At 33.3% G+C, this 16,246-nt stretch overlaps 1 protein-coding gene across 3 annotated transcripts in view; it reads left to right on the top strand.

Annotated features, from left to right (window-relative positions):
• The window catches only part of TECRL (trans-2,3-enoyl-CoA reductase like), a 142,895-nt gene that overhangs the window by 85,908 nt on the left and 40,741 nt on the right, over positions 1-16,246 (top strand). For 2 of the 3 annotated variants that reach the window (XM_086407640.1, XM_086407642.1), the window contains 2 exons: positions 3,124-3,227; positions 11,673-11,788. In XM_086407640.1, the coding sequence (XP_086263766.1) occupies positions 3,124-3,227; positions 11,673-11,788 (220 nt within the window). Of the gene's footprint in view, positions 1-3,123; positions 3,228-3,537; positions 4,601-11,672; positions 11,789-16,246 lie in introns of those variants that run through there. The other variant, XM_086407643.1, reaches the window with a different exon arrangement.

Raw genomic sequence — 16,246 nt, forward strand, 5'->3', positions numbered from 1 at the left:
CCTGCTCAAAATCTTCCAGAAAATTGCAGACGAAGGTATACTTCCAAACTCATTCTATGAGGCCACAATCACCCTAATACCAAAACTTGACAAAGATGCCACAAAAAAAGAAAACTACAGGCCAATATCACTGATGAACATAGATGCAAAAATTCTTAACAAAATTCTAGCAATCAGAATCCAACAACACATTAAAAAGATCATACACCATGACCAAGTGGGCTTTATCCCAGGGATGCAAGGATTCTTCAATATCCGCAAATCAATCAATGTAATACACCACATTAACAAATTGAAAAATAAAAACCATATGATTATCGCAATAGATGCAGAGAAAGCCTTTGACAAATTTCAACATCCATTTATGATAAAAACTCTCCAGAAAGCAGGAACAGAAGGAACATACCTCAACATAATAAAAGCTATATATGACAAACCCACAGCAAACATTATCCTCAATGGTGAAAAATTGAAAGCATTTCCTCTAAAGTCAGGAACAAGACAAGGGTGCCCACTTTCCCCATTACTATTCAACATAGTTTTGGAAGTTTTGGCCACAGCAATCAGAGCAGAAAAAAGAAATAAAAGGAATCCAAATTGGAAAAGAAGAAGTAAAACTCTCACTGTTTGCAGATGATATGATCCTCTACATAGAAAACCCTAAAGACTCCACCAGAAAATTACTAGAACTAATCAATAAATATAGTAAAGTTTCAGGATATAAAATCAACACACAGAAATCCCTTGCATTCCTATACACTAATAATGAGAAAATAGAAAGAGAAATGAAGGAAAAAACTCCATTCACCATTGCAATGAAAATAATAAAATACTTAGGGACATATCTACCTAAAGAAACTAAAGACCTATATATAGAAAACTATAAAACACTGGTGAAAGAAATCAAAGAAGACACTAATAGATGGAAAAATATGCCATGTTCATGGATTGGAAGAATCAATATTGTGAAAATGAGTATACTACCCAAAGCAATTTATAGATTCAATGCAATCCCTATCAAGCTACCAACAGTATTCTTCACAGAGCTAGAACAAATAATTTCACAATTTGTATGGAAATTCAAAAAACCTCGAATAGGCAAAGCTATCTTGAGAAAGAAGAATGGAACTGGAGGAATCAACCTGCCTGACTTCAGGCTCTACTACAAAGCCACAGTCATCAAGACAGTATGGTACTGGCACAAAGACAGAAATATAGATCAATGGAACAAAATAGAAATCTCAGAGATAAATCCACGCACATATGGACACCTTATCTTTGACAAAGGAGGCAAGAATATACAATGGATTACAGACAATCTTTTTAACAAGTGGTGCTGGGATAACTGGTCAACCACTTGTAAAAGAATGAAACTAGATCACTTTCTAACACCATACACAAAAATAAACTCAAAATGGATTAAAGATCTAAACATAAGACCAGAAACTATAAAACTCCTAGAGGAGAACATAGGCAAAACACTCTCCAACATACATCACAGGAGGATCCTCTATGACCCACCTCCCAGAATATTGGAAATAAAAGCAAAAATAAACAAATGGGACCTAATTAAACTTAACACTTCCTTTGCACAACAAAGGAAACTATAAGCAAGATGAAAAGACAGCCTTCAGAATGGGAGAAAATAATAGCAAATGAAGCAACAGACAAACAACCAATCTCAAAAATATACAAGCAACTGCTATAGCTCGATTCCAGAAAAATAAATGACCCAATCAAAAAATGGGCCAAAGAACTAAATAGACAATTATCCAAAGAAGACATACAGATGGCTAACAAAGACATGAAAAGATGCTCAACATCACTCATTATCAGAGAAATGCAAATCAAAACCACTATGAGGTACCATTTCACGCCAGTCAGAATGGCTGTGATCGAAAAGTCTACAAGCAATAAATGCTGGAGAGGGTGTGGAGAAAAGGGAACCCTCTTACAGTGTTGGTGGGAATGAAAACTAGTACAGCCACCATGGAGAACAGTGTGGAGATTCCTTAAAAAACTGGAAATAGAACTTCCTTATGACCCAGCAATCCCACTGCTGGGCATACACACTGAGGAAACCAGAATTGAAAGATACACGTGTACCCCAATGTTCATCACAGCATTGTTTATTATAGCCAGGACATGGAAGCAACCTAGATGTCCATCAGCAGATGAATGGATAAGAAAGCAGTGGTACATATACACAATGGAGTATTACTCAGCCATTAAAAAGAATACATGTGAATCAGTTTTAATGAGGTGGGTGAAACTGGAGCATATTATACAGAGTGTAGTTAACCAGAAAGAAAAACACCAATACAGTATCCTAACGCATATATATGTAATTTAGAAAGATGGTAACAATTACCCTGTATGCGAGACAGCAAAAGAGACACTGATGTATAGAACAGTCTTTTGGACTCTGTGGGGGAGGGAGAGGGTGGGATGATTTGGGAGAATGGCATTGAAACATGTATAATATCATATATGAAATGAGTCACCAGTCCAGGTTCGATGCTCGATACTGGATGCTTGGGGCTAGTGCACTGGGACGACCCAGAGGGATGGTACGAGGACGGAGGAGGAAGGAGGGTTCAGGATTGGGAACACATGTATACCTGTGGTGGATTCGTTTTGATATATGGCAAAACCAATACAATATTGTAAAGTTAAAAAATAAATAAATAAATAAACAGGAAAAAAATAAAGAAACCTGTAAAAAAAATAAAATTCTACTCCATCTAATTCATCTACATTAAAATCAATTATAGAACAGTTTATATGTATGTCTACTGACACACAAAATTATACTTCAAAATATACTTTATCGTATTTGATTATGATATTATCTAAAATTACATTTTTCTCAGAACACATTAGTAGCTAGTGGTAATCTGTAGTTTGTTTAAATGGCATTAGAAAACCACTGTGTATTTGAAAATTTGCCAGATATATTTTCTAAAATTGGTTTATTCATGTGTTGTCTTACTTTAAAGATTTACTATAAATTGCAATTTCTATATGAAATTTATCCTTAGCTTTCACTGGTTTCACATTAAAAATTTTTATCATTTGTTTGCCTCAACATTGTATTAAAATATTATTTCCTTATTGTTTAAGGTGGGCCCTTTCTGAAGGACAACTTAACCATTCAAAGTGTTGCAGCTTCGTCTATTGTCACACTCTATTTTACAGACCTAGGTCAACAAGTCAGTTGGATTACAGTAAGTATCAATTTGAAATGCAATATAGATGTCCCACATTTTGATGTGAATGATTTGTTGAGAGAGGATATCTTCTATCAAATAAATTCATAGTGAAACAAAATATTGCATTAAAAGTATTTTAAATTCTCCATTCTTACTATGATCAGTGGCCAAATTTCCATTCAAGAACTGGAGAAATGGGGGGAAAATGGTTGAAAGAAGAAATAATTACTTTGTAAATTCAAATCTATCTCATGACTGATGGCCTTATCTCTATTTTCCCTGTGTCTTGTCAGTTACTTGGTATTTCTTCATCTTTTCCTTCTAGGAGCCTCAGTATGATGAAGACACATTTGTCATTGGAAAGAAGGGAGATAGAATATTCAATAAAAAATGTCCCAAGACAGTTGAGAGGACATTTTAAAATCTGAGAGTGAAGAAATAAGACTTATTTGAGTTGTAGGGGTTGGGGTGTTCTTTCAACTTTCTTGAAGGAGGTAATTTTAAAGTGGTGGCAACTGAATCCAATAGCATTAGAAGAATGAAGACCATATTAAAAAACAGGAGAAGAAACAGAAAACACTTGATACTACTTCACAAGTACTGAAGGATTCATGAGTAATGAATAGATAGATGGGATATCTTCAGTAGCAAGAAGCTATGTGGTATTTGGAAAAGACTCTGATGCTGGGAGGGATTGGGGGCAGGAGAAGGGGACGACAGAGGATGAGATGGCTAGATGGCATCACTGACTCGATGGACATGAGTCTGGGTGAACTCCAGGAGTTGGTGATGGACAGGGAGGCCTGGCGTGCTGTGATTCATGGGGTCACAAAGAGTTGGACATGACTGAGCGACTGAACTGAACTGAACTGATGTGGTATTTAGTGACAGGAAGTGAAGGAGTTAATCTGATGAGTAACTTTGACACTGATGTACAAAAATTAGTGCAATCATTCATTTTTGAGTTAAATTTAATCTATTTTCTTTATATTATTCAGACGTTTAATATTTTTTCTGGTTACATTCGATTTCATATTTGTGATGTGATTACTTTTAATATTTTCTATTCAAACTGGCTTTCTTTTGCCAGCTTAGTGTTTTGAGTTTTCCCTGTATAGTTAAACAATCAATTTTTAAAATTATTAAAGACACAGGATAATTTATACATTGTTATTTAAGTCTCATAATGAGAAATTCAAGTTTACATTCATTGATCAAAATGTCACACGCTTTAATTTTCCACCAATTTTTCCTGTATTATCTTCTTGAATTTAGATAATTACATTTAGTGTGCTTGGCTAAATGGTTGCTCTAGTTTCCAAGATTTATTGAGCCTTTGAGTGTTAATTTGTTGCATTAAAAAATAAATAAAACTAAGTTTAGAGTTATTTGGCCACCTGATGTGAATAAATGACTCATTGGAAAAGACCCTGATGTTGGAAAAGATTGAGGGCATGAGGAGAAGGGGACAACAGAGGATGAGATGGTTGATGGCATCACCACCTTGATGTTGGTGATGGACAGAGAAGCCTGGCATGCTGCAGTCCATGGGGTCACAAACAGTCACACATGACTGAACAACTGAACTGAACTGAACTGAAGTTTAGAGTATTCTGAATCTTTGTGGAGTATATCATACTGTTTACCAAAAAGCTACTAATGCATGCATATTGTAACAAAGTATTTAGAGTTTAGAAGTAATATCTACAGACCCTTGCTAGAAGAAATGTTAGACAAGCAGATTTTGATCTTTAAAGGTTAAAATATTCAAAGAATCTTTGTCCACATTTATGATGAAAAAGGAATTCTATCTACAGAAACTGTGTTGGAGTGAGTGGCAATAACTGTGATACATAATAAATTTCAGCTGCATCATTGCGATAAATACTGAGAAAAAAAGCTAAGGAAGAATTCTGTGACAATTGTGCTAGAAAATTATAGCTTATCTGAGAGGAAAGTCATTTAGGTGACAAAGAGAACTATGAAAATAGGCTGGATATTTTTAAATCAACCCTATGGTTCACACTTTTTTGCTCCAAATGAGTCAGTCCTATTAAATGCTAAAAATATACACATTACATTGCAATCACACCCACTTTATATCAACTAAATTGCACAATTAAAGCAATATTTTACCACAATTAACATTCTTACACATTTATAAAATATTAAAATTCACTCCTATAATAAAAGCATTATTATGTTTTCTTTTTTGTGAGAAACAATCTCTTTAATTTAGCAAGGTCAAAATTAGTAACTTAATAATATTTTTCAAGAGGCAAGAGTTTGCTGCAGAATGTTGAGAAAATTCTTGTCTGGTGGAACTTAGGATAAATTGGAAGACTTAGGATAATGTTATAAATTAATATAATTATAATAAAATAATTCCCATCAGACAAATCCTATTAACTAAAGATCACATTCCGTTTTCATCATTTTTATCTTCATTAATATTTCTGTACATGCTGTGCGTAGTCACTCAATTGTGTCCAATCCTATGGACTGTAGCCCGCCAGGCTCTTCTGTCCATGTTGTATTATCCTTCTGTCTTTGATGAGTTCTCCCAATTATTGTTCATCTTAAAATGTATTCATTTATTTTATATTCTTGGAGAATATTTTTTCAGAAAAAAATACACATTGGCAGCTATTTCTGTCTTTATTTAAAAACACTATTAGTTTGATTTCCGACTCCCATTATTTCTGTTGAAAAGTCTACTGTACTCCTTAAAGTTTTTCCATGGTTTATTCAGAATTTTTATTTTATTTGATTATGGTGCACATAGTTATGATTGTGGTTTTATTTATCCTGCTTTGGGTTTATTGTGTTATCTGTGTTCCTGGCTTGATAGTTATATCTAATTTGACAAAATTGCATAATCTCTTCATCTTTTGATTCTCCATTATTCTCTTTGTATTCTCCTTTTGGGATTCATATTACATTTTCATATTTTCCTTTCCAAAATTTTCATATGTATATCATATATGAAACTAGTCACCAGTCCAGGTTCGATACATGATACTGGATGCTTGGGGCTGGTGCACTGGGACGACCCAGAGGGATGGTATCGGGAGGGAGGAGGGTTCAGGATGGGGAACACATGTATACCTGTGGCAGACTCATTTTGATATATGGCAAAACCAATACAATATTGTAAAGTTAAATAAAATTAAATTAAAAAAAAACAAAGTTTTCAAATATCACTAAAATTTCAAGTTTTTTTTTCTTTGAACATTAAAAGATTGTTTTCTAAAAGTATGTGCTTGATAATTCTGTTATGTGAACCTTTAGTTCAACCATTTTCAATGCCTGCTGCTGCTTTTGGTTATGGTCATGATATCTTCACTCCTTGTATAACTGCATATTTCTGACATTGCAGAAAAATTATATTAATAAATGTAAAGATTACTTGGAGAAGCCTTTGGTCATTTTACCTTTCAAATATAATTTATCATTCTGCAGATGGACTAATGGCACTATTGAGTACAGGTCATCTCATTCCAATCCATGATTGAAATGACTTCAGGCTGAGTTTCATATGTACATATGAAGTACCTATGAAGCCAAATCTGTTGTTTCATCCTCACTCCTAAGTTTTAACTGTTCTACTTCCAACTCAAATTCTGGGGTGTTTATAGCCACCTTAGTCTTTGAAAGACAACAAGCAGCAATTTTGATGCTTCCAGTCTTAAGCACCCTCAAAAGATTGGTCTTTACATCAGGCACTTACCAAATTTCATTCCCCAGGTTAATTACTACTCAGGAGAATCTTATATAACATTTTGATCTTCTAATTCTTCAAAGACTCAGTAACTCTTTGGAGCTTGAAAAATATTTTGATTATTTTTTCTTGGTGATCTCATTATGAAGGTTTGTTTGCATAACATGAGCATAGAATTATCCATTGTATGTTATTCATATAACAGTTAATTTTTCTTGGAAAAAAAATAAACCTTCTAGTATCACATTAGCTTCAATAGTACTCATGGAGTACAAAGCAATATTACTATTGGGAAATTTTCTCATAATTTTAGTAGCTCTCTTATCTTTAGAAAATTACTGTTGACACTATTTTTTGCCGCAGGGCTTCTCTAGTGGCTCAGTGGTAAAGAATCCTCCTGCCAATGAAGGAGACATAGGTTCAGTCCTTTGATTGGGAAGAACCCCTTGAGTAGGAAATGGCAGTGCTCTCCAGTGTTTCTGCCTGTAAAATTCTATGGACAGAGGAGTCTGGTAGGTTACAGTCTATGGGGTCTCAAAAGAGTCGTGACCTAGCAACTAAGCAATTTTCAACAACTGTGACACAAGCAATTCATGTTCCTTTTAATGGTCAATTGCTATTTTAGAGAACAAGCCAAAACCACCCTAATAATAATAGGACTAAAAAAATATTTTTTTAAAGGAAGGATGAATGCATTAAATGAAATCTTAGCCCAAGGGTTTTAATCAATTTACAACAACTGAAGTTGAATAGAATTTATATTTTCTAAAACTGTTTATTGTACTCCTTTTCAATTTAGAAATACAACAAGTTGAATATTCTAGAGAAGTTTTAAAAAATTCCAGTTTCATAGCTTGTCTAGTAAAAATAGTGGATTTTACATTAAAAGCAACACAGTTTAAAGCAGAGAACTTTCTATAAAGGGGAAGTATGAAAATAATTTGATATTAAAAATATATTGAACTTAGAAGTAGTATGTATCTTCAAAGTTAAAAAAAAAAGAAAGTTGTACTTGCTTATTTTGAAAATAAAATCGCCAGTAAATTTTGGATTAAGGTGGAGTTTCTAATTATTGTAAATTCATCTGCATAGGCTGTATACCTATAAGTATATATTTCCTTTGTATATTTATTTCATCTTTACTTTTGTTTTTATTCTTTTTTAGTAGAAGAAAAGCAATTTCTGTTTCAGAAATCCGTTTTATTAACATTTATATATCCTGCTTTTTTAAATTATAAATCTATTTTCTGATTACTTTCTAAGTTTAATCAAACATCCTTTCTATTTTCACCCAAATATACATTTTTCTTGAAAGATTCATTGTCCAAAAGTTATTTTTTTTATTACCCTCCAGGGCTTTTAAATCAGAATATATGCTTTATATTTTGGCATTCTTTTAATCCCAGTGTTTCAGAATGAACAATATTTGTGATAAAATATTGGGTCTCCTAGAACATATTACTGTAAGATAGCAGGATCTCCAAAGTTTTTAGGAGATGATGGAGATAAGATTGTAGTTTAATTTCCTCTGATCCAAAAAAAAACTTCCTATTTATGACAATATGTTTATCAACTTAATAAATAGTGATATTTGGTCATGTTAACTATTGTTTACAATGTTTTTCATTTCTGACATCTTACTATAGAATTTGCTCAAAATTGATTTGACTAGGTCAGAGACATTGAAATAAATATTTTAAAACAATCATTATCCTAATTAGTCTAGAGTATTAACTAGATTCTATTATCAGACATTCAGAAGATATTTTTATTTATATATGAATAATCAGGAATGTTTTATGCCATAAATTAATACATTAAAAGGTTGCTTTAGTACTGAATTTTTGGATTTATAAATTTATAAACTTATTGCATTGTTCTTATCCTCATATAAAAATATTTCTTACCTTGTGAGATAATAAATATTGTTTAAAAATGTATAAACAGACAGTTACATATATAAATAGACATTTATACATGTTTATGTATATACATGTGATTATATGTATGTGCCTATATACCATATATTGTAATCATGTAGCTCCACAAAATTGTCAAAAGAGATAAAAGCATCAGTTCAGTTCAGTCACTCAGTTGTGTCCGACTCTTTGAGACCACGTGAATTGCAGCACGCCAGGCCTCCCTGTCTATCACCAACTCCCGGAGTTCACTGAGACTCATGTCCATCGAGTCAGTGATGCCATCCAGCCATCTCATCCTCTGCCGTCCCCTTCTCCTCCTGCCCCCAATCCCTCGCAGCATCAGAGTCTTTTCCAATGAGTCAACTCTTCCCATGAGGTGGCCAAAGTACTGGAGTTTCAGCTTTAGCATCATTCCTTCCAAAGAAATCCCAGGGCTGATCTCCTTCAGAATGGACTGGTTGGTTAATATAATATTTACAGTCTTATAATGAGCATTAACTTTCTTTTTTTTAATTTAATTTTATTTTTAAACTTTACATAATTGTATTAGTTTTGCCAAATATCAAAATGAATCCATCACAGGTATTAACTAATCATTATACATTCTTTATTTCAATTATTATGAGTGAGATCATAAAAATTACTCCTTGCTTTAACTATAAAGATATTCTATGTCTGTCTTTATTTTCAGAATATGGACAATACAAAACACTGAACTTGCACAATTGCCTCTTACCTTTTCCAGTTTTTCAGCCACTTTTTCTTTATAATGTTGGAAAGTTTTACTTAGCTCTTCAGCATTATATAATGCTACATTCCTTTGTCGTTCAGCTCTAAAATTAAAAAAAGGAAAATTAATAAAAGTAAAGAATGCTCTGTACTTGTGTACTTAAATTCCAAAGTAACCTGTATTTAATTTTAAGGAATAATTAGAGAGAAGCAGATTTCTCTGTGTTAAAAAAATGAGTATAAGACTTAAAATGAAAAATGAAGATTAGACTACAATAATTTCATCAATATAAGATATCTACATGAAAAACAAAACAGAACATAAAATACTTATAAACTTTGAAAAAAAAAAAAAAAGAATGGACTGGTTGGATCTCCTTGCAGTCCAAGGGACTCTCAAGAGTCTTCTCCAACACCACAGTTCAAAAGCATCAATTCTTCGGTGCTCAGCTTTCTTCACAGTCCAAATTTCACATCCATACATGACCACTGGAAAAACCATAGCCTTGACTAGACGGACCTTTGTTGGCAAAATAATGTCTCTGCTTTTCAATATGCTATCTCGGTTGGTCACAACTTTTCTTCCAAGGAGTAAGCGTCTTTTAATTTCATGGCTGCAGTCACCATCTGCAGTGATTTTGGAGCCCAAAAAATAAAGTCTGAAGCTGTTTCCACTGAAAATCAATGTGCGCACTTGCATATTTGAGCAAAATATGTACAGCTTCAAGTTTCCTTCCTTAGAAATGATGAAAATTGGCAAAGACAAAGCAAAATAGAAGTGGCAGTTGAATTTGTCATTGTCATATTTGTATTCTTTCTCTCCTCTGCTTTTCTCTTTGAAAACTCGTAGGGAAATTATTTTCCCTTTTCTGACTGAAAATTTCAGAATGTGACTTTAACCTGGTTTTAGCATCAAGACAAAATCAAATAATGGACACTCACCAGTTTCAGAAAGCTATCAGAAAATCAGACAATTAATCTTTTTGAAATCATGTGGTCTCATTTCCAATTATCTTTCCAAATCTTATGATTGTCTCTCTATAGATTGGATATCTCTCTCCACATACATGGTTGCCATACTTGTGGCAAGTTCCAAAAGAAGCTCCAGATTTCAGAAAGCAATCCTCCAAAACTACTCACTCAGACTCAGTAAAAATCTGAAATTTCCAGGAGAGAGAAGTATATTATTTCAGTTTGAACAAGGGTCAAATTGATTTTTCTTGGTGGTTCAAATGGCAAAGAATCTGCCTGCTACGTGGGAGACCTGGGTTCAATCCCTGGGTCAGGATGATCTCCTGGAGAAAAGAATGGCAACCCACTCCAGTATTCTAGCCTGGAGAATTCCATGGAAAGAGGATCCTGGTGGGCTACAGTCCATGGAGTCTCAAAAAGTCAGACAGAACTGAGTGACTAACACTTTCACTTTCAAATTGATTGAATTCTAGATGACATGGCAGCAAAAAGCGATTTCCCATTCCATTTAGTGACAGGGATGTTTAACATAGAAAATTCATTTAGTACGAGGCTGGAAAGACATGAGAAATGCACTTATGTATTTGATTAAATGAAATTATTTAATGATAAATAAAAATCATATGATTAAATAAAAATCTTTGTGTGCTATTTATGAAGACATCATTATATTTATGTCTAATATTTTTATTTTACTATTTATAATTGTCCTTTACCTTAACTCTTGGCTAATTTTTCTAAGGAAGATTTCCTGTTATTTGTGACAGCACTTGGTCTAGTTGTTTTCAGAGAACAGATGCTCACCTATCCATTTCACCAGCTTGTATAGCAGGGTAAGTCTGGGGACATGTTTATCATGGTTCTGTGTTAGTTGCTCAGCTCAGTCATGTCCGATGCTTTGAGACCCCAGGTATTCTGTCATCCACTAGGCTCCTCTGTCCATGGGATTTTCCAGGCAAAAATACTAGAGTGGATTGCCATTCTCCTCTCCAGGGGATCATCCAGACCCAGAGATTGAACCCAGGTCTCCTGCATTGCAGGCAGATTCTTTACTGTCTGAGCCACCAGGGAAGCTATAAAATGTACTGTTTAAACTAAATCACTTTCTTTTTTCAGGTATTTTTGGCTGAATACACAGGACCTCTGCTAATATATCTCCTCTTTTATTTGAGGATCCCGTATATATATAACATGAAAGAGAGCTCTAGAAGATTATGTCACCCAGTGGTACAGTAAGTAATACATACACATGGTGCATATAGATTAAGAAGTAGACAAACTAATACACAGATATTATGTTAAAAATATTGTAAACTCAATGAACATGGATTCACTTTTAGCAAAATACATTTTTGTAAGTTTATAAACAAGTACCTATTACTTAATATACTTAATAAGTATCTTAATATACTCTTTAAGTATATTAAGTATCTTAATATACTTAATAGAGTATATTAAGAGTACATAATAGAGTATATACCTCCACCTTAGAGTGGAGGTAAGTTCTGTTAGTTATGATCACAATCAACAAGCAAATGAAATGCTTAATATTACAAAGTTTAGAGGTCATATATAGGGCTCAGAATATAAATACTAAAAATATGGGCAAAATTTCATAGATAATCAATAATAACAACTAATAAACTGGAAGAAAAAAAAGATTTTAAAATTTACATTTAGTAAATTAAAGGCCAAAATCAAATTTAACTCTGATATAAAACACAAAAAAAGACCAAGGACACTTATCAAATATGAATATATGATTCATTACATACTATGGAAATAACCTCTTTCTCTGTGAAAGTGAAAGTTGCTCAGTCATGTCCTACTCTTTAATAGTCCATGGAATTTTCTATGACTTTTCCAGAGTAGTGGAGTGGGTAGCCTTTCCCTTCTCCAGGGGATCTTCCCAACCCAGGGATCAAACCCAGGTCTCTCATTGCAGGTGGATTCTTTACCTCTGTCCCCTAGATCAAATATCAAATTAAAAAAAGAGAGAATAATCATTCAAGATGCTACTTTGATATGTAGAGTTACCAATTTATTTTTTTGGAAAAGAAATCTGAGCAAATGCCTAAACCCTAAGTGAATTAAGAAGCAAAATTCAGATCATAGGGATGCTATATGATAGAGAATAACATGACTCCTGGATGTCCCATATGAAACTAATCTTTCATTCACTCTTACTTCTGTACTACAGCCACAATGCCCACCCTTCTTGTTCTGATATCTGCCATGCCCTTTCTCACAAGGGTATCTACACACGCCATCCCTCTTCCTCCAACCTTTCTTCATGGCCTTTCACTTTCTTATCTCTTATTCAAACTTCACATAAAGCTCAATATTTCTTATCAGTGTTAGCATTTCTATTCCTTCCATGAGAAATATGCTACTAAAATATTTCCCTTTATACATTTTATTACTTTAAAATTATATATTTACATAGTCATTTGTGTTTTTCACTCTATGAATTTAAGTTATATAATGAGTGTCTTTTGATGTTCAATCTTTTATGTTAATAATACATTACATGATTTTTAAAAAACACTCAATAGTAATGTTTTGAATGAATAGAGGCATGAAACAATTACATACAAATTTATTTTACATTGGGCTTTTTAGAGTATGAAAAGAAAGGAACCTGAACTGGATGTGTGTTCTGAGATGGGCTTTTTAAAGAAAGTTATGTTTAAATATTTTCTATGTTTTATGAAAGTATGTGAGATTGCCAAACTAGTAAATCTGAGAAATATTAATATGGAAATTATCTGTGGTACATAGAAGTTTGATGCTTTGTAGGAGCAGAGAGAAAGCGTATGGAGCATGTGCACAGGAGGCAAGAGAAGGTTGGATCTCAGGGATCATGGTCAGGCTAGTATAGGACAAGTTGTTCAGGTCCTTTGGTAACATGAAAGTCAGTCTTTCTTTTTCTTAAGTGAAGAGAATTCCCAAATCATTTAGAAAGAGTCTGGGGTGGAGAGTTTATTGGAGAATGTAATTGCCCTCATTTTTCAGATTAGACATATAATAATAATGTGTACCAGATATATATCACAGCATGGAGGGAGGACCTTTTTCTTTTTTTACCCAGCAACATTGTCAAAGGAATTGACTGATAGTTGGTTGCTATTCTTAAACACAAACATGGCATGTTTTATAACATCTCAGTGATAAATGCATGGGTGCCACATTCTTTCTAAAGCACAAATATGTTAAATTTACATGAAATCATTCAGAGTAGATACACACAAACTATTTTTGAAAGTTAAGTGTCTAGTAGAGGTCTATAAAATAATCCCAAGATCTCTAAGACAATTCAGTTTCAGGACAGATTATGTCATTTCTCAAAGTTAAAAAGATGAAATTTCAAACCCCATATCCACCTGACATATAATCCAAAGTTACTTCTTCTAAGTAACTTTGACTCATATTCCAGAGCATTTTTCTGCTAGGTTTCACTTCTTTTGTGACTCAACTGCCCCCAAATTCTTTGAATCTCTTACAAAACTCTACATACTAGGACTAAGGACAGATCTCCAGCATGATCTCTATGCTCCTCAAGTAGTGAAATGGTGGCCCATGGCTTGATGTAATGCAAATGTTCTTTATTCAGTCAATAGTATTTTAGAGAGCAGACACATACTCAAAACTGCCATGGTCCCTCCCAGCAGAGGGATCCAGTGATCTAGATGTAAATTTGCCGTATGTGCATCTCCTTAAGGCTTTAACTGCAACATCAGGGATGAAAAAGTAGCCAGAGAAAACTTTCCTGTGCTCAGTATCCACAGTTTGAATATCTGCCTTAAATACAAACACAAAACAAACAAACAAAAAACAACAAAACAGCTTTTGAAATTTGGATACTTTGTCCTTGTTTAGGTCTCTGACCTTATGAACTCCCCACATTCAGATCATCCCTCATATCTCATACTCCACTTAAATATGCTCTAAAACCTTCTATTTGTTGCTTTTACTGAACTTCCATCAATTCCTGGAATTCTTACACTGTGCCTTCTGCAATTCAGTATCCATTGTTAGCAAAATCTCTTACACTGACAAAAAAACCTGATACAATGACTGCCTTAAAACTTTATAAAGTTTCTTTTTAACAGTCCTCATATCTTGAAACTTAGTTGATAAAACATAAGAAATCTTCAAATATTACAACTGGAAAAAAGAAATGGATCCAAACCTACTTATCAATGTTCTATTAGTTTAGCACTGGAAAGAGAAAGATTTTATGTTTGAATTAAAGTCAACTATAATTAGGGCTTCCCTGGTGGCTCAGCTGGTAAAGAATCCACCTACAATGCAGGAGTCCTGGGTTCGATTCCTGGGTTGTGAAGATCCCCTGGAGAAGAGAATGGCTACCCACTCCAGTATTCTGGCCTGGAGAATTCCATGGACTGTATAGTCCATGGGGTCTCAAATGAATTGGACAGGGCTGAGTGACTTTCACTTTTTCAAACATAATTAAATATTTTGAAATGAAATCATACTTGGTGAGTTATCAATAATGTACAAAGTGGTGTAAATCCAACTATTAAGCCATTGCTATCTGCTATGCTAATCTCTATGCCCTAATGGTATAATAAAAATTAAATAAGTGGACTAACTTAATCATAGCTTAAACTGAAATTTCTCATTCAGTGCTCTGCTTCATTGTTGGGCAAAAGACAATTTTTCTGCTTTCTTACAAGATGTAAAATTCTATTTCTCAGGTGTTTATGCAAATACTTCTACATCTGAACCAGCTAGTTATGAGAGATACTGATTTTGTCAGTCCCTTGAACCCACAGACAACTTCCTACATCAGAACTTTTGCTTTTGTTTCTGTTACTGTCTAGAAAGCTTTGCCCCCAAATACATACACAGTACTCTCTCACTTCTTTCAGAATTTGCCTATTGTTCATAGATCTATACACCATGTAGAACATCTCTCTCATAACAGGTGCAGTTTTATTTTTATGAATTAATGAACAGTGATATATTAACTAATGATTTAGGTATGTTGCTTTTTGTTTATCTGTTTTTCCCAAAGTTACTCATTAGTACCTGAAATCATCAATTCATTGTGGTTTTATAAACATACAGTGTAGATTCAGTGTTTGATTTTACATGTTGTAGATGAAATGCTGATTTTTGTGCTTAACATTTATTGGTTTAATATATGATCTTTGATAAATATTGATTTTCTTGAATAGCAATCATAGTTGTTGAAATTTTACATGTTTATTCATAATAAAATAGGTGTGTATTTTAATGGAAATATATTTTAAGTATAAACAAGGAAATATACATCTATAAACTGTATTTGACACTCACTTTTTATATATTAATTATACAAATGACAAGAAGAGGTGATGGGTTAGAAAAGCAACAAAAACAAATGACATAAAGAGACACAAAATATTGCAATATGTTAGGCAAGAAAACAAACTGGAAAAAAAAAGCTGCATTGAATCCATAGGAAGTGAAATTCAAACTTTTTCAATCTGTGGTAATTGTTAAAGGACAACCAGGCAATGAAAAGCTATTTTGAATATTATAACATGTCAAATGCATTCTAAGTAGGTTGTAAATTTTCTGCTTCAAATTTAAGCCATTTTCATATGATCACATTTATAAGTACTTTATATATATATATATACACACACATACATATACATATATATTCCTCAGAAAGATGT

Source organism: Bos grunniens, chromosome 6 (assembly GCF_055505025.1).
Source record: "Bos grunniens cultivar Pamir isolate PY7600 chromosome 6, Bosgru_T2T1.0, whole genome shotgun sequence".
Taxonomy (NCBI): Eukaryota; Metazoa; Chordata; class Mammalia; order Artiodactyla; family Bovidae; genus Bos; species Bos grunniens.